The following is an 18332-nucleotide window of genomic DNA, read 5'->3' as shown; positions in this document are numbered from 1 at the left end:
ATAAATAGTAATACTCTCATATTTCATCTCTGGGTGTCGGTGCCTAAGTGTCTGGAGCATTCCCTTGATGGCTAATTGATTTTGTCCACCTTGCACAAAAGACAGCAGGGGGTCCTAGCTCTGCTCCTCCTTGCCTTCATTAACACGTGGCTTCTAAAGGGGGTTTTACACTAAGCGATATCGCTAGCAATATCGCTAAAACGTCACTGGTTTTGTGACGTTATAGCGATATTGCTAGCGATATCGCTATGTGTGATACTTACCAGCGACCGGCTCCCCAGCTGTCCATCGCTGATCGCGCGAGAATGTCCGGCTCCATTTCTCGTCGTCTGCTTCCTGCTGAGACTTCCTGCTGTGACGTCCAGCGACGCGTGGAGGCGGGCGGGAGGACGCAGGATCGCTGTGTGTGAATGGTAAGTATCGTGCGCTGCGTCGCTGCTGCATCGCTGTGAGATCTTTCTGTATGAAAGCTCACTAGCGATCATTTAGCGATGCACCAGCGATCCTGACCGGGTCGGATCGCTGGTTGGATCGCTGGTGCATCGCTAAATGTAAAAGGGCCTTAACTCTCTAGCCAAATGGCGAAGTTCTGTTCTTGTGGGGATCTGTGTACTTTTTCCAAGAGTGGGGGGGCCACTTCAGAAGTGCAGGGAGATCTCTGGACAATATATTGGGACTGAATTAATAAATGCATAATAGAGTCTCCCTCGTCCCTCACCGTTTCCTTGTTGTTGTTTTTTTTTCGTATTTTTCCTTCTTTTCTCTGATTTTTCTACTTCGGGTAACAGGCTATAACCACTCACCCTGTCTTTCCACCTAAGAGATTGAGAGAACAGTATGGTCCGCTTACCCAACTAACACAGCGAGAGTGTCTTAGTGCAGCCCTGGCAGATGGTCTTTGCCAATCCATCATAGTGACACGATGCAGGGAGGAGCACGGACCCTTTTTTTCCCAGCAACCACCCTCACCTGTGGCTCCTGACGCCGTCTTTTGTACTGTCAGAGAGGGCTCATCCCTCTACCCTATCTTCACCTCCACGTAGGTAGCCAAGTCTGTCTCTGCTTGGGCTAAGCTCCTTTGGCAGAGCATTCTATCCAGAGCCTCATCTTATAAGCTAGTGGACCTCACGTATCAGATTGCTCATGTTGTAAAGTTTTTGCTTTCTGCACTCTTAGATGCCATCAGTTGCTCTGCTCTTGCGGCCAGCAAGATCATAGCCATTCGCAAAATTCTCTAGCTTAAGACTTGGAACACAGATGTCTCTGTACCAGAGTGCGAGAGAACTCAGGGTTATTATTCCAACCTGTTCGCGGTCCCGAAGAAGGACGGGACAGTAAGGCCAGTTCTGGACCTAAAGCTCCTGAACAGGTTCATCAGAATCAAACACTTCCGAATGGAAGCCCTCCGTTCAGTGATATCGGCAATGGAGCAGGGAGAATATTTGGCCTCAATCGATGTCCAGGATGCTTACCTGCACGTCCCTATTTTTCCTCCGCATCAAAGGTTCCTACGTTTTGCAATTGATGGGCGGCATTTCCAATTTGTAGCTCTGCCTTTCGGGTTGGCCACCACCCCCAGAGTGTTCACGAAGGTAATGGCGGTTGTCATGGCCATTCTACACTCTCGGGGCATAGTGGTCTTGCCGTACTTAGACGACCTCTTGGTGAAAGGACCGTCTTTTCGGGCATGCGAGGAAAATGTAAACATCACGCTGGGTACCTTATCCCGCCTAGGATGGTTGGTCAACGGGAAGAAGTCATCCCTTGTCTCAGCTCTGAGGATTTCGTTCCTAGGGATGATTTTCGACACCTCCCGAGGGTTGGTAGTTCTCCCTCAGGACAAGGTGCGAGCACTCCGGAAGGGGGTTTGGAAGCTTCAACAACCAGGCCCTCATACCATTCGGTTCGGGATGAGGGTCCTAGGGAGGATGGTGGCAGCAATGGAAGCAATTCCGTTTGCCCAATTCCATCTTCATCCCCTGCAACACGCCCTCTCGACATCCTGGGACAAGAGTCCATTCACGCTCGATCATCAGTGCAGGTTGTCCTCCCAAGTTAAACGGTCACTGCAGTGGTGGACGCGCGACTCCTCTCTTCTTCAGGGGAAACCTTTTCCCCCAGATCAATGGTTGGTGATCACAACCGATGCGAGCCTCCTCGGTTGGGGAGCAGTTTTTTGCCAGCACACGACTCGGGCAATGGTCGCAACAGGAGGCACGCCTCCCGATCAACTTGTTGGAGATACGAGCGGTGCGGTTGTCACTGCAACATTTCCAGCAGGACGTCATGTTCGGATTCAATCGGACAACGCCATGGCGGTGGCGTACGTGAATCATCAGGGGGCACATGCAGCAGAGCAACCATGTGTGAGATAGAGCATGTGCTATGCTGGGCCGAGGGGTACCACTCGGTAATTTCAGCAGTCCACATACCAGGTGTGGAAAATTGGGCAGTGGACTTCCTAAGCCGGCAGGGTGTCGTGTCCGGAGAATGGTCCCTGCACCCCAAGGTCTTCCAGCAGATTTGCCAAAGGTGGGGAACACCGGACGTGGATCTGATGGCCTCCAGGGTAAACGACAAAGTGGCCGTGTTTGTCGCTCGATCTCAAGACCCGCGAGCGATCGCAGTGGATGCGTTGGTTCTACCATGGAACAAGTTTCGCCTCCCATACCTGTTTCCCCCGCTGCCAATACTTCCGAGGGTCATCAGGAAGATCAAAACAGAGGGGGTTCCGGCAATTCTGCTGGCCCCAGACTGGCCCCGGCGCTCATGGTACGCGGATCTAGTGCAGCTCCTCGCAGACGTTCCATGGCGTCTGCCAGAGCGACCAGATCTACTTTCTCAAGGACCGGTCTGCCACCCGAACTCGGGGGCCCTGTGTTTGACGGCATGGCCATGGAATCTTGGATTCTGACCCAGGCGGGGTTTGGGCGTGAAGTGGTTGCTACAATGGTTAGCACCCGGAAGCCTACCTCGGCGAGAATTTACCATCACACTTGGAAGGTTTTCTTTGGTTGGTGTCGAGAGCACGGGGTTGCTAAACTGTCTTTTTCTTTTCCCAACATCCTGGCTTTTCTTCAGTCAGGCCTAGACTCAGGGTTAGCCCCGAGCTCCCTTAGGAGACAGATATCGGCCTTGTCTGTCCTCTTCCAGAGAAGAATCGCTACTAATATGCAGGTCAAGACATTCATTCAAGGGGTCTCTCATCTGGTACCCCCCTATAGAGCGCCCTTGGACTCCTGGGACCTTAACCTGGTCCTGAGTGTCCTGCAGGAAACTCCTTTTGAGCCGTTACAAGAAATCTCATTGTCGTACCTTTCCAGGAAGGTCGTATTCTTGGTAGCCATAACTTCCATTAGGAGAGTCTCGGAGTTGGCAGCCCTATCTTGTAGGGCACCGTTTCTTACCTTTTACAAGGATAAGGCAGTTCTTGGACCAGCTCCCCTTTTCTGCCAAAGGTCATGTCCTCATTTCACATTAATGAGGTCATTGTTGTGCCTTCACTTTGTCCAGCGCCAGTACATCAGGTGGAAAAGGCGCTCCACACATTGGACCTAGTGAGAGCGCTCAGAAGGTACTTGTCGCGGACGGCACCTTTTCGCCAGACAGACTCTCTGTTTGTGATCCCCGAAGGGCGCAGGAAGGGACTCGCAGCCTCAAAGTCGACCATAGCCAGATGGATTATTCAAGAGGCTTACCGTATTAGAGGCGCACCAATTCCAGCAGGAATAGGAGTTCACTCTACTCAGGCAGTGGGCGCCTCTTGGGCGCTTCGGCATCAGGCTTCGGCGGAGCAGGTATGCAAAGCAGCAACCTGGTCCAGACTGCACACTTTTTCTAAGCATTACAATGTGCATACTCAGGCTTCGTCAGATGCGAGTCTGGGTAGAAGAATTCTCCAAGCAGCAGTGGCACACCTTTAGGCAGGAGGTGCATGTGGCTTGGATCGGTGAGTCAATCTCCCACCCAGGGACTGCTTTAGGACGTCCCACAGTACCTGTGTCCCCCAATGAGACGAAGAAGGAACATGGATTTTTGTGAGTACTCACCGTAGAATCCTGTTCTCCGAGACGCTCATTGGGGGACACAGCACCCACACTATTAGCCAGTTGGCTCTTGTTTATTTAGTTAATATGATTCCTTTTAAGTTTAGGGTGGTCCTTTTTCAGACATATGGTATTCTGCTTTAAGGCTAAATTGTTTTTGTGTTCTTCTACTGCTATTGCACTAAACTGGTTTCCGCCCGCAGTCGGGGCAAGGGTGTATGCGGAGGAGGAGCTAACTTTTTTTTGTATACTTAGTGTCAGCCTCCAGACGGCAGTAGCATACACCCACAGTACCTGTGTCCCCCAATGAGCGTCTCGGAGAAAAGGATTTTACGGTGAGTACTCACAAAAATCCATGTTTCTTGGGCATTCTTATCGCCCAGTTCCCAAACTCATCAAGAAGATCAAAGTGGAAGGAATACCAGTCATCCTCATGGCTCAAGAAAGGCCGTGAAAAGCCTTTTATGCTGAGTTACTCAGCCTGCTCGCAGATGTTCCCTGGAAACTCCAGGATCCCAAAGACCTTCCCTCTCGGGGTCCTCTCTTTCATCAGAATTTTCAGTCTCTCTATTTAACGGCATGGCTGTTGAAGCCACAGTCTTAAAGATGGAGGTTTCTCTTCCCAGGTCATACAGACCATGATCAAGATGAGAAAGCCTTCGTCTTACTTTTATCATCGGATATGAAAAGACTTTTTTCGCTGGTGCGGGGACAATTTGACAACCCCCATGTCCTTTTCTGTCCCTCTTCTCTTGGCCTTCCTACATTCAGGCTTAGAGTCCGGGTTCTTTCTCAGTTTCCTTAAGAGTCAGGTCTCTGTGCTGTCGATCCTGTTCCAACGGAATTTGTCCTTTCACTCCCAGGTCAAGACCTTCCTGCAAGTAGTCACTTGCTTTGTTCTTCCATATCATACCCCCATTGGACCTTAACCTAGTACTGAGCATCCTTCAATGACCCCCCTTTAAACCCATTAGAGAAATCGTTTTTTTCCCGGAAAGTTTTGTTTCTTGTTGCGATCACCTCTATCAGCCGGGTTTCTGAATAATTGGAAGCAATCTCGTTTCCCTCCCCCTTCCTCATCCTCCGCCAGGACAAGGCAGTCTTAGGACTTGTTTCTTTCTTCCTTCCCAAGGTAACTTCTCCCTTCCAGCTCAGCGAGGACATCGTCCTTCTGCCCGTCCCCATCTAATCAATCTGGAACAGTCCCTCCACATGTTGGATCATCTTGTCAGGGCCTTTGCATCTGTATCTGTTCGTGATTTCTGATGGTTGCCACAGAGGACTTCCCACTTCCTGGGCCACTATTTCTCACTGGATCCCCTCTGCCATACTGGAGTCATATCGAGTCAAGGATAGACCACTCCCGCTGGGCGTGATGGGCTGCTCCACCCACGCAGTGAGGGCTTCCTGGGCCATTCATCACCAGGCCACTGTGATCCAGCTCTGCTGGGCCGCTACCTGGGCTTCTTCTCTTCATACCTGTTTCAAGTTCTACAGGGTGCGTACCTATGCCTCGGCTGATGCACGCTTCGGTTGATTTGAGCCTAGGCAGGAAGGTTCTGCAGGTGGAATTCGTCAGTCACCTGACCTGATCTGGAGATGTTTTCTTCTGTTTCTACCCTTGGGACTGCTTTTGGACATCCCATGATTACCTGTGTCCCCCAATGAAGCGATAGAGAAAAGTGGATTTTGGCTACTTACCGTAAAACCTTTCTCAGAGCCTTCATTGGAGAACACAGCACCCGCCCTTGTTTGAGCCTATGTTGGGCCTGTTTAAGGTTGTTTTAATCTTGCTTATACTGCTTTTTCACTATCTGATTAGCTTTGTTGTTAGCCGGTATGTGTACCCTGCTAGGGATGAGAACTTTTTTTGCCTAGTCGCAGCAGCATACAACCATGGTTACCTGTGTCCCCCAATAAAGGCACTGAGAGCTTTACAGGGAGTACTCAAAATCCTCTTTTTATTTAACTCGCTAGTCATTAAGTGGTCTCCTAACCTAACCTGTGCATGTGCCATAAATGTCTAAGAATAGGAGAATACCCTTTTTAAAGTGCACAACTCACAGAAGATACGTGAATACAATTGTGGATGCAGTCAGCAGTGGATTTTGGTTATTTCTTCCAGGCTAGGAGAACAGCTGAAAAAGAAAAGTGACCGTCACTTAGGGTTAAATTCTGACTTGTGGTTACCGCTTCCTCGTCCCTCATGTCTAAAATAAACTGTGCAGGAAATTACAAGTTCATGCAACAGTTCGAAGCATGGACTATAAATCTTAATGTTCAGTTAGTCGCGCCAAAATGTACTATTTGTCACACGCACCTCGCTGTGGCACATGTAATCGACACCGCCTCTCGCGATGCACTCTGAAGTGATGATGTCCCGAGCTAGGATGCTACCAGAATGGGTGGTTACATACCTTCCATACTTGAGGAAATATGATGAAAACAAACTTGGTTGGGGTACAATGGACCCCAGGCGGCTAATTAAAGGTTAAAGGGAGTTTCTCCTACGCCTCATTGGGGGACACAGGGCCATGGGTATTGTGCTGCTTGCCACTAGGAGTACACTAAGTGATCACAGAAATGAATTTTCAAACCAAGTACATGAGCTCGATTCACCCTTGGTTTGGCCAAACATTTTAACTGCATCTGTCCACCCACTTGTTTTCCATCTATTGCCACCATTTTGTGACACTATAATGTCAGAGCTGTCAATCAAATAACAGGTGGATGAGGGTGGAAACTGCCTAGTCTATAAGATCCCCTGCAACAGCTGGTAGCATCTGCAATAAGAAGCGGGACCCTTAAGACCCACAACACCAAACCATTACCCTTCTCTTTTCTAATGAGGTGCAAGAACCCATAAACATTTGTGATGAGCGCCCGGCTGTTTAATATAGTTTTCATCTGCCTGTAACAGCAGCAACTGGAGCTATCTCTGAGCTACAGTCATATGTTAAAGTTTGGGCACCCCTATTAATGTTAACCTTTTTTCTTTATAACAATTTTGGTTTTTGCAACAGCTATTTCACTTTCATATATCTAATAACTGATGGACTCAGTTATATTTCTGGATTCAAATGAGGTTTATTGTACTAACAGAAAATGTGCAGTCTGCATTTAAACAAAATTTGACCGGTGCAAAAGTATGGGCACCCTTATTATTTTCTTGATTTGAACACTCCTAACTACTTTTTACTGACTTCCTGAAGCACTAAATTGGTTTTGTAACCTCATTGAGCTTTGAACTTCATAGCCAGGTGTATCAAATCATGAGAAAAGGTATTTAAGGTGGCCACTTGCAAGTAGTTCTCCTATTTGATTCTCCTATGAAGAGTGGCATCATGGGCTCCTCAAAACAACTCTCAAATGATCTGAAAACAAAGATTATTCAACACAGCTTTTCAGGGGAAGGATACAAAAAGTTGTCTCAGAGATTTAACCTGTCAGTTTCCACTGTGAGGAACATAGTAAGGAAATGGAAGAACACAGGTACAGTTCTTGTTAAGCCCAGAAGTGGCAGGCCAAGAAAAATATCAGAAAGGCAGAGAAGAAGAATGGTGAGAACAGTCAAGGACAATCCACAGACCACCTCCAAAGACCTGCAGCATCATCTTGCTGCAGATGGTGTCACTGTGCATCGGTCAACAATACAGCGCACTTTGCACAAGGAGAAGCTGTATGGGAGAGTGATGCGAAAGAAGCCGTTTCTGCAAGCACGCCACAAACAGAGTCGCCTGAGGTATGCAAAAGCACATTTTGACAAGCCAGTTACATTTTGGAAGAAGGTCCTGTGGATTGATGAAACAAAGATTGAGTTGTTTGATCATACAGAAAGGCGTTATGCATGGAGGCTAAAAAACACAGCATTCCAAGAAAAACACTTGCTACCCACAGTAAAATTTGGTGGAGGTTCCATCATGCTTTGGGGCTGTGTGGCCAATGCCGGCATCGGGAATCTTGTTAAAGTTGAGGGCCGCATGGATTCAACTTAGTATAAGCAGATTCTTGACAATAATGTGCAAGAATCAGTGACGAAGTTGAAGTTACGCAGGGGATGGATATTTCAGCAAGACAATGATCCAAAACACCGCTCCAAATCTACTCAGGCATTTATGCAGAGGAACAATTACAATGTTCTGGAATGGCCATTCCAGTCCCCAGACCTGAATATCATTGAACATCTGTGGGATGATTTGAAGCGGGCTGTCCATGCTTGGCGACCATCAAACTTAACTGAACTGGAATTGTTTTGTAAACAGGAATGGTCACAAATACCTTCATCCAGGATCCAGGAACTCATTAATAGCTACAGGAAGCGACTAGAGGCTGTTATTTTTGCAAAAGGAGGATCTACGAAATATTAATGTCACTTTTATGTTGAGGTGCCCATACTTTTGCACCGGTCAAATCAGATTGCACATTTTCTGTTAGTACAATAAACCTCACTTGAACCCAGAAATATAACTGAGTCCATCAGTTATTAGATATATGAAACTGAAATAGCTGTTGCAAAAACCAAAATTGTTATAAAGAAAAAAGGTTAACATTAATAGGGGTGCCCAAACTTTAACATATGACTGTATCTCTGATCGCTGCTGTCTAACCGTCTAAATACCGCTGTTACTCACTGACGGCAATATTTAAATGATGTGACTGGGGCGCCAAAGGGCCTGCTGAAGAGCCCCATGTCTGCCTGTGTCTAGGATTCATAGACCGTCACTTTCTGTATATATAGAACTTCAGTAATAAATAATGGCAAGTAGTACAAGTTCCTTATGGGGACTGAAAAATAAAGTAGAATTAAATAGGGTACTAAAAATGGAAAGAAAATGTAAAAAAAAAAAAAAAAAAAATTAATAATTTGAATCACTGTTTTTTCCCCATTAAAAGTAAAGGAAAAATATATTAAAAAGTTCATATTTTGTATAGCTGCTTCTGTAAAAGTTTGATCCAAAACATAAAATGAATTAACCTGTACAGTATAGAGAGAAGAAAATCAAAAACTCCAGAATTTCATTTTTTTTGCTCCACCTCCCTAAAACAATGTAATAAAAATGATTTGTGTACTCCAAAGTAGTATAAATGAAAATGTCAGCTCATCACACAAAAAACAGACTCTCACACAGCCCCATCATTGGAAAAATTAAAAAAAAAAAAAAAAGTTACAGGTGTTTTTTGTTTTTTTTTTCTCCCCTTCAAATTTCTGATTTTTTTTTTCTTTTTTATTACTACTTAATAAAACAAAAAGTTTGGTGTTGCCATAATCGTAATAAACTGAAAATTTCTTTTGCCAGGGCATTTTTATTGCACATACAACCCCGTAAAAACAAAATTCAGTAGATAATAGTGGAATTTTTTTTCATCATTTCACCCCATGTGGATACAACTTGTCCCACATACAAAAGCCTTCATACGGCTATATTGACAGAAAAAATAAAAAAAAGTTGTGGGTCTTGGAATAAAAGGAGAAAAAGAAAATTGGTCTAAGTAGGAATGGAGCTAAATGGGCTGCCTGGTTTAGAAAAATAAAACATTTTGATATACCATATTTGAGAATTTTGCATTAATAAATGTTAGGATCTTTGTTAAGGACTCTCATCTCTTGGCCAGAATGAAGAATGGTTGGAAAGACCTTCTCTCACTCTGGAGGATGGACTAGTTCTGTCCAGGCATTATACAGACACCCACTGGTTTAAATGAGCATGGTGTAATACCCCATTTCCCCTGTGGGGTCACTGCAGGAAATCTGAACACCTGCTACCAGATTCCAGCTGATTGGGATACCAGCAAGAGATCACGTTTTGATTAGAATTCGTCAACGGACCCTCATAGCAAGTAGAGATCTGAATTTGAAAGCCGCTTCTGTAGTGCAAGATTCCCCTCCCCCCATGATTGCTTCATGTTGTTAATTACAATAAAATATTCAGCGTTCGGCATAATACATAAAATAAATACAAATTTTTACAATTCCTTAGGTTCTGCATCTGATCGGAATGGCATTACAAGAAGAGAATCAGCATCTGCAGAACGTCAGCGAGGACAACGTTCTCACCTTTACCTTCTCAGAGAAGATCTCAAGTAGGTCTTACAGGTTGACAGCAGATCTCGTATGAAATGGTACTGCTGCTGGACACAATACAAGCCCAGCACTGGACTCCACATTTTCCTCGATTTGTTACTGGATGCCTCTGAATAGATTAGCGCAGGTTTTAAGGTTCTTTAATGGATCAAACTTCGACTTACAGGATAGTTAGCAATAGGTGGCACATGAGAAACTTATCTTTTGGAGGAGAGCTAATTAGCTTTTTCTGGCTGTATGGTTCATAATTACATCAGCCAGATCTCTGCAAGGAGACTCGTATCTTCGAAGAGCTTTTTGATAAGGTAATATCTTGTCTAACATCAGTTATATCACTTTTTAGGACCAGGCGAAGCTCCAAACACATCGCCCAGCATCTTGGCTTTATTGGAGACCTTGCAAAATGCAGCTCACTTAGAGGTTCACAAGGATATGATCCGCTGGATTTTGAAGGTAACGTTTCTCAAGTCATTTGATTCTCATTAGGCCAGTACCGCACAGCGCCTTGTAACCGCACGTCGTAAAACTTCAATTTCCACCTGCCTCATTCACCCGTAATAGTAAATCTATTGATATTTTAGTGCTGGAATTATTCTACTTAACACCTCCCTACTTAATATGACTTGCTATTACGTCTTGGAGCAGATGCAGGTTCGAGCGCTGGCTGTATAATACAGCCAGAACCTGTCTGTATCGGTGGAGATCAGAGCTAGCTCCGATCACTGCTGTTTAACCACTTTAAATGCCTCTGTCAATCCCTGACCACAGCATTTAGGTATCACCATCCTGGTTAGACGTCCGTTCGGGCACCCATCGCTCCCACGTTGACAAAATCATAGAGTATGGATAGGTTGCCATTGCAGTTAAGACCCCCGTCCCCACCATCCTTGTACCCCTGTGAAGCCCACCACATACCATACTTCATAGGAGATCATATATATGTGTGTGTTTCTACTATATTTAACAAGTTTAACTTGGACTCACAAGCAAAATTTACCTGTTACTCTGTTACTTAAGCTTTGCCACATTGCTAAAAAATGAGCCTCTAAGCTGTGCCGTCTTCATTTAATTCCTTCCCTTTTCAGTAAAAATAGGGAATATTACCACTTACTTGTAGAACACAGCGCTAATGTGTAATTTATAGATTTCTTTTTTTTTTTTTTCTTTTAGACTTTTGGAACAATTAAGAAAATCCGAGAAAGCTCCTCTGCAGTTCCAGTGGTGGAGATTGAGGGCAACATGTTGGAGCAGGTATTGATTCATCTACTTAGCTAGACACTCAAAGAGCCAAGGTCACGAGTCATATAAAAGATAACTCAAAGGGATGTAACAAGTGATCATAGGGCACTCAACAAAAATTTAAGGGACTTTTCCATATTTCTAGATTTTATCAGTTTATAATGGTAAGATTCAGACCTTTGAGCTCCCCACCAATCCTGAGAATAATGGCTACACATGGACTGCATCTCGGGTACAGCGCCACCCAACATTTTGGTTGTGTAAGTGAATCAGAAGGATGCCGTAGCCGGTAGCTCAGCGGTGCAAGGGGAAAATTTAAGGGGCACATCAATACAGTCGTGGCCTAAAGTTTTAAGACTGACACAGATTTTGGTTTTCACAGTTTGCAGCTTCTGAGGTTTTATGTCTTTTAGTTAGTTGTTTCTCTGGTTACTGACGTACGATTATCAGCGTTTCATAAGCTTTCAAACTTTTATTAATAAATACATCAAGCCTGTGCAATGACTCAATATTTACAGCATTAAATTATTTTTCACTTTTGCCCTTCGCCATGGCAGCTGGGAATTAGCTTCTGGGGCAGATCCTGACTGATCATCACCCATACTTGCCTAATCAGTGCTTGGAGTTTATCACATTTTCTATGTATTTATTTGTCCAACCCGTTTTTGAGGTTCTTAATGGGAGTTTCCGGGTCATGATGAACCCAAAATGTCAATGTTTTGTTCTTTTAGCCATATAATTATCACTTAAACCTTCTGACATGGTCTCCATCAGGTAGACAAAAAACACGCGACACTAAAGAGATCCAAAGAGGGGTGAATCGGTGCTCAAGTTAGGTATCCAAGCAGTAAATATGAAAAAATACTTGGCACTCAATGATGAAGAAGCATTTTTTTCTTTATTATGCATCCAGACAAGATTAGACTCATATCATATGAACGTTTTCGGTCCAGCAGAGGACCTTCATCAGAAAGATCTTTTAAATTCTTTTATGAGAACTGTGAGTGATATAATTCGGGTAATAGATATCCTATGGCAGGAGTAGCAATCTATATTACTGATTAATATGTGGTAACAGGAGCATGAGTCTAAATGACTGGGGCAGGAATATATACAACTGGATCAGGCAGGGCATGTGAAATGGTTAACAGCGCTTAAAGTGTTCAGTATCTGCAAAAGAGGTCAAGAAGAAGCATTGTTCATCACCAAAGTTCTTCTGGATCGTTGGAAGAAGTTGCTCTTTGAGGATCTTTACATTTTATTTTATATTCATGGTCGTGTTCTTGGGCAAAATTGTGAGTCCCTTGCGTGGATGAAAGCCACGACACATGAATGGTCTCAAGACTCTTTACTGTTGGCAGACACAGGACTTGTGGTAGTGCTCTTTTTTTTTTTTTTTTTTCCTGAACAATCATTCTTCTAGATGTCCCAAACATCCCATAATACCTTCTCTTATTCCTCCTGCACTATATGTAAATCTGCTCTGTCCGCTCCGATGGGCGTCACTTAGTTTCCCTCTCTCCACCCCTTCTTGGCTTGCTGTACGTATTCCTTTCTGTGAATATCACAGATCGCAAACAGTTTTCGCTCGTGCGCATTGAAATGGCATCTCGCGTGTGCAGAGTATTCTTTGCCCAACTGTGGGCAAAGCAGAAAATCAGTATTGCGCATGCGCTGGCATACGTGATTGCTTTCTCTGTCTGTCCCAGAAATATTTTCCTGCCATTTTTCTTTGTTCCCTGCTGCGTGAGTTCTCGCGTCAGGGAACACAGTAATGGAAGGGAAATACTTCCAGGACATATGAAGCAATCGCGTATGCTGACGCATGCGCAATACTGATTTTTCCCGTCTCCCATGATGGCACACATGAGAGAGGGGATCCGCCCAGCCAGGACAGGAACCCTACTGAAGATAAAAGGGCGGTACCTCTCCCTCGCTTCAGTTGGGTTTCCTGTCCTGACAGGGATCCGTGTGCTGAAGATGGAGCACGTACCTGCCCCTCTCCTGTGCCGCGTGGAAGAACAGGCGGGGTCCTGGGCGCTGTGCGTCGGGAGGGGGAAGCGCCGTCCGCGGGTCCCCCGGGGGCTCAGCGTCCGAGCGGGCGTAGGAGCAGCACGGCCCGGTGTCCGGGGGCTCTGCCGTGGCTGCCGCGCCGCCCTCCCCCCTCTGCCATGAATGCAGGAGCGGCCGCTTCCGGGTCGCGCCCCTCTGACGTTGCGCGCAGGGAAGGGGCGTACCTGCGTGACGTTGGGAGGCGGCGCCGAAATCCAAGATGGCGGCGCCCATCAGGAAAACGCCGGCCGGTAAAGGAAGATCCCGGCAGTGGGGGGGGGGGGCTGTGGGGGTAACCAGAGGAGGCGGAGAGTGCAGTGGATCCCCCTTATAAGGGGGATGACCACAGAAGACGCACTCATGCCCAAAGCTTCACAATGGAAGTGGGGCAGGATGAGCAGCAGCAACAGCAGCAAGAGCTCTCGCCAGATGCCAGGCCGAGCCGCCAGCATACCAGGAGCAGCCGCTCAAGTGGGTGCGGCAGTCATAAACGCGACCGGCATGACTCTGAGACGTCCAGAAGAAACGTCACGAGTGCATCTGAGCCGCCTCCGAGATCAGTACCCCTGAGTGACAGCGGTGGTGAGTGATCTACGTGAATGTCACCCTTATGGTTACAGGGTTCCATTTTTTCTGTTTGATCACTAGGGGTCGAGGAAATCTAGCGGCAAAACAAAGAATAGAGTGTGCGCCCTATGCAAACACCCGCTGGCAGATCAGTGGTAGAAAGACCTCTGCGCTGACTGTATAAACAAAACCTTACAGGATGAAACCCCTGATTTGGTGACTAGCCTTAAGGCGTTAATACAACAGGAGGTAAAAGGCTCCCTAATGGCAGCCCTTAAAAAGAAGGATAAAAAAAGCCGTAGATGGGATTCTGATTCGGAGGCCTCGCAGGTGCAGAAAGGTCAGGAAAGATCCAGATCACCCTCCACCTCCCCTTCCTCTTCTCAGTCCTCAGAATCCTCGGACAGCGATATAGGGGGCCGTCCGTGTTTCCCAACAGAGGACGTGGAAAAGCTGGTCAAAGCTATCAGGGCTACTATGGGCCTTAAGGAGGAAAAGACTCCTAAATCATTGGAGGATGTGATGTTTGGAGGACTGGAGGAAAGGAAAAAACGCACCTTCCCTGTAAACGATAAGATAAAGGCCTTAATTGACAGGGAATGGAAAAAACCTGAGAGGTCAGGGGGGCTTGCCTTCTACATCAAAAAAGGAGGTATCCTTTTGAGCAAAAGGATTCAGAGACCTGGGAAAAAGTCCCAAAAATTGACGAAACCGTAGCCAAATCCTCAAAATAGGTATCCTTGCCATTAGAGGACTCTGGCGTGCTGAAAGACCCGCTTGATAAAAAAGCAGACAGTTTCCTGAAGCATATCTGGGAAGCTTGAGCAGGTGGATTAAAACCAGCGATAGCTGGTACTTGTACCGCCCGTGCCCTCATGAGGTCTGGCTACAACAAATAGAGGACCAGATCAAGGATACAGTTCCTAGGGATGAAATACTGTCTAATCTGACACTGGTACATGGAGCAGCGGCTTTCCTAGCGGATACCTCTGCAGATTCCGCGAGATTGACAGCCAGAGCAGCAAGCCTGTCAAATGTGGCAAGACGAGCCCTGTGGCTTAAAGGGTGTCCAGGAGATTTGCCATCGAAACATAGATTATGTTCCATTCAATGTGATGGCCAATTCCTCTTCAGAAAAAAACTGGAGGAAATTTTGTAAGATGCGGGGGATAGGAAGAAAGGCTTTCCCCGATTTCTGGGAGAACCCAAAAAGCAGCCCTTTCGGAGGAGAAGATTTAGCAGGGGGCATCCCATGGGAGGTAAGAAAAATTGGGACTTTAAAGAAAGGAGAGGATCGGGCTATATGTGTAAAGGGCCCTCTACTTCCTCCAAAAAATCTCCCCAATGACATCAGGTCGGAGGTAGGGGGAAGGCTTTCTCTCTTCCTTTCCGCCTGGACAAATATCTCCCCCAGTACATGGGTCCTAAACATAATCAAGGACTGCTTAAAAATAAAATTCACCCGTCCGCCCAGGCATACCTTTATAATGACACCCCGAAGGAGAGCCCAAGAACAACAGCTGGCCCTGGAGACAGAAGTCCTGGGACTAGTGCAAAAGCAGATCCTACAAGAAGTCCCAGTGCAAGAAGAAGGAAGGGGGTTTTACTCCCCCCCTCTTTTTAATACAAAAACCAGACGGCTCTTGGAGAACCATAGTCAACCTGAGGAGACTCAATCAGTTGGTAGACAATTGCTCCTTCAAAATGGAGTCACTCAATATGGCCACAAAGATCCTGTTCCAGCACTGCCTCATGGCAGTAATAGACTTAAAAGATGCCTACTATCACATCTGATTCATCGGGAGTATCAAAAATACTTGAGAGTAGCGCTCTATGGCCAAGGTCAGGTAAAACACTACCAATGCACAGCCCTTCCGTTCGGCTTGTCCACAGCCCCCAGAGTTTTCACCAAAGTGATGGCCGAAGTAATGTCTTTTCTTCGTTCCTGGGACATAGTGATCGTCCCATACCTGGACGACTTTCTTGTCGTAGGGAGGTCGGAGACCCACTGCACACACCAAGTGAAGGAAGTGATATCAACCTTAGTAGGACTAGGATGGATAGTAAACATTCCCAAGTCAAGATTAACACCAGTAAGGGTGCAATCCTTCCTAGGGTTAATACTGGACTCCGAGCGGCAACGCTGCGTCCTGCCAGAGAACAATATAACCAAGATAAGGGGCCTAGCTCACACAGCAATACAAAGGCCAGCTATGACACTGAGAAACGCAATGTCCCTTTTAGGCTCGTTGACATCATGCATACCCGCGGTAGCGAGGGCACAGTACCACTTAAGACAACTACAGTGGGAAGTTCTGGCAGCACAGAAAAAATTGAAAGGGCATTTAGAGGGTGAACTATGTCTCTCAATGGCTGTAAGAGATTCCCTGCTCTGGTGGACTGTAGAAAAACATCTAACAGGCGGTGTTCCGTGGCAAAAACCAGTTGACGACATCATCACAACCGATGCGAGTGCCACGGGATGGGGAGCACACCTAAGATCCCACGCAATACAGGGAATCTGGTCCTCGCTAGAAAGGGATCACGGTTCAAACATAAAAGAACTATGCGCAGTAGAAAAAACCGTGAAACATTTTCTCCCCTTGCTTCGGGGCCGGCACACTCGAGTCATGACGGACAATCAGGCAGTGGTAGCCTACATCAACCACCAGGGGGAACGAGATCTCGGGGCCTCATGGAAATATCAGATATACTTTTCCAATTAGCAGAACAACATCTGTTATCCCGCACTGCATATAAAGGGGTAGAGAATACACAGGCAGACTTCCTGGGTCGCAGGCACCTAAGACAGGGGGAATGGTCCCTAAACCCCCAAGTCTTCCAACAAATAGTTCAAGCCTGGGGCATACCAGAAATAGACCTGTTCGCCACTGCACGCAACAGAAAGGTCAGGAAGTTCTGCTCACTAAATCCAAGAGAAAATCCCTTTGCAGTAGATGCCCTACAAATACCCCGGAAGTTTATCCTGGCCTATGCATTCCCCCCGATAACAATAATCCCAGTAGTGGTCCGGAAAATCAGGGAGGATCGAGCGAGAATAATTCTTATAGCTCCATTTTGGCCAAGGAGGCCTTGTTTCTCCCTTCTGAGACTCATATCAGTGACAGATCCATGGATATTACCGGAGGTTCCAGACCTGCTTTCCCAGGGACCATTGGTCCACTCTCAGGTGAAGGGCTTCCATCTAGCAGCCTGGAATTTGAGAGGGCGCTACTGAGTCGCCAGGGATTCTCTCCAGGGTTAGTCTCCACCCTGTTGAAATATAGGAAACCTATAACATCCCAAATCTACGGTAGAACATGGAAAAAGTTCCTAGACTTCCTGGGGGAACCTTTAGGGGATGTAGCTCCAGTGGGACCTATTCTAGAATTCCTACAGTCGGGACTGCAACTTGGGTCAGCCACTAACACCCTCAAAGTCCAAGTCTCAGCTCTGGGGGCCCTATATATCTGCAACCTAGCAGCCAATAGGTGGGTGTCCAGGTTCATAAAGTCATGTGGCAGGTCTAGGCCGGTCATTATCTCAAAGATGCCACCCTGGGACCTCAACCTAGTCTTAGAGGCTTTAACCAAGGATCCCTTTGAACCATTATTAGAGCTGTTGCCAAAATTACTCACACTTAAATCTGTGTTACTGGTAGCCTTAACACCGGCCCGTAGAGTGAGCGACCTGCAAGCACTATCTATATGCCCTCCATATACACAGATCTTGGATGACCGAGTGGTTCTAAGACCAGTCCCGGCCTACCTCCCCAAGGTAGTCCAAAAGTTTCATAGGACTCAAGAAATCTCCTTGCCATCTTTCTGTAATAATCCTAGAAACACTGGGGAGCAAAAGTTCCATAAATTAGATTTAAGGAGGGCCATATTACAGTATATATCAATAACTAGTCAGTGGAGGAAAGATCAGTCCCTTTTTGTAGCCTTTCAGGGTAGTAGAAAAGGGCACGGGGTAGCTAAGAGTACCATTGCCAGATGGATCAGGGAGGCCATTATGTTATCCTACTCTGCAAGTGACGCTCCGGTTCCAGAAGGCATCAAGGCTCACTCCACCAGAGCCGTGGCTACCTCCTGGGCAGAGAAGGCTGAGGTATCGATTGAACAAATTTGCAAAGCCGCTATTTGGTCCTCACCTTCGACCTTTTTTAAGCACTACCGACTTGATCTATCTTCCTCTACTGACCTAACCTTTGATAGAAGGGTGCTGCAAGCGGTGGTCCCTCCCTAATGGTGTCTTATTCTACAAAAGTCTCTCGTGTGCCGTCATGGGAGACGGGAAAACACCAAGGTTACTTACCGGTAGCCGGTTTTTCCGGAGCCCATGAC

At 46.4% G+C, this 18332-nt stretch overlaps 1 protein-coding gene across 2 annotated transcripts in view; it reads left to right on the top strand.

Annotated features, from left to right (window-relative positions):
* The window catches only part of UBR2 (ubiquitin protein ligase E3 component n-recognin 2), a 173155-nt gene that overhangs the window by 101673 nt on the left and 53150 nt on the right, over nucleotides 1–18332 (top strand). For both annotated transcript variants that reach the window (XM_073553434.1, XM_073553433.1), the window contains exons 26-28: nucleotides 10025–10127; nucleotides 10472–10581; nucleotides 11299–11379. In XM_073553434.1, the coding sequence (XP_073409535.1) occupies nucleotides 10025–10127; nucleotides 10472–10581; nucleotides 11299–11379 (294 nt within the window). The remainder of the gene's footprint in view (nucleotides 1–10024; nucleotides 10128–10471; nucleotides 10582–11298; nucleotides 11380–18332) is intronic.

This window comes from Dendrobates tinctorius, unplaced genomic scaffold (assembly GCF_039654945.1).
Source record: "Dendrobates tinctorius isolate UK_male_01 unplaced genomic scaffold, ASM3965494v1 ptg000201l, whole genome shotgun sequence".
Taxonomy (NCBI): domain Eukaryota; kingdom Metazoa; phylum Chordata; class Amphibia; order Anura; family Dendrobatidae; genus Dendrobates; species Dendrobates tinctorius.
Note: the sequence above shows the minus strand (reverse complement) of the source record. Positions and strands in the feature narration are given on the sequence as shown.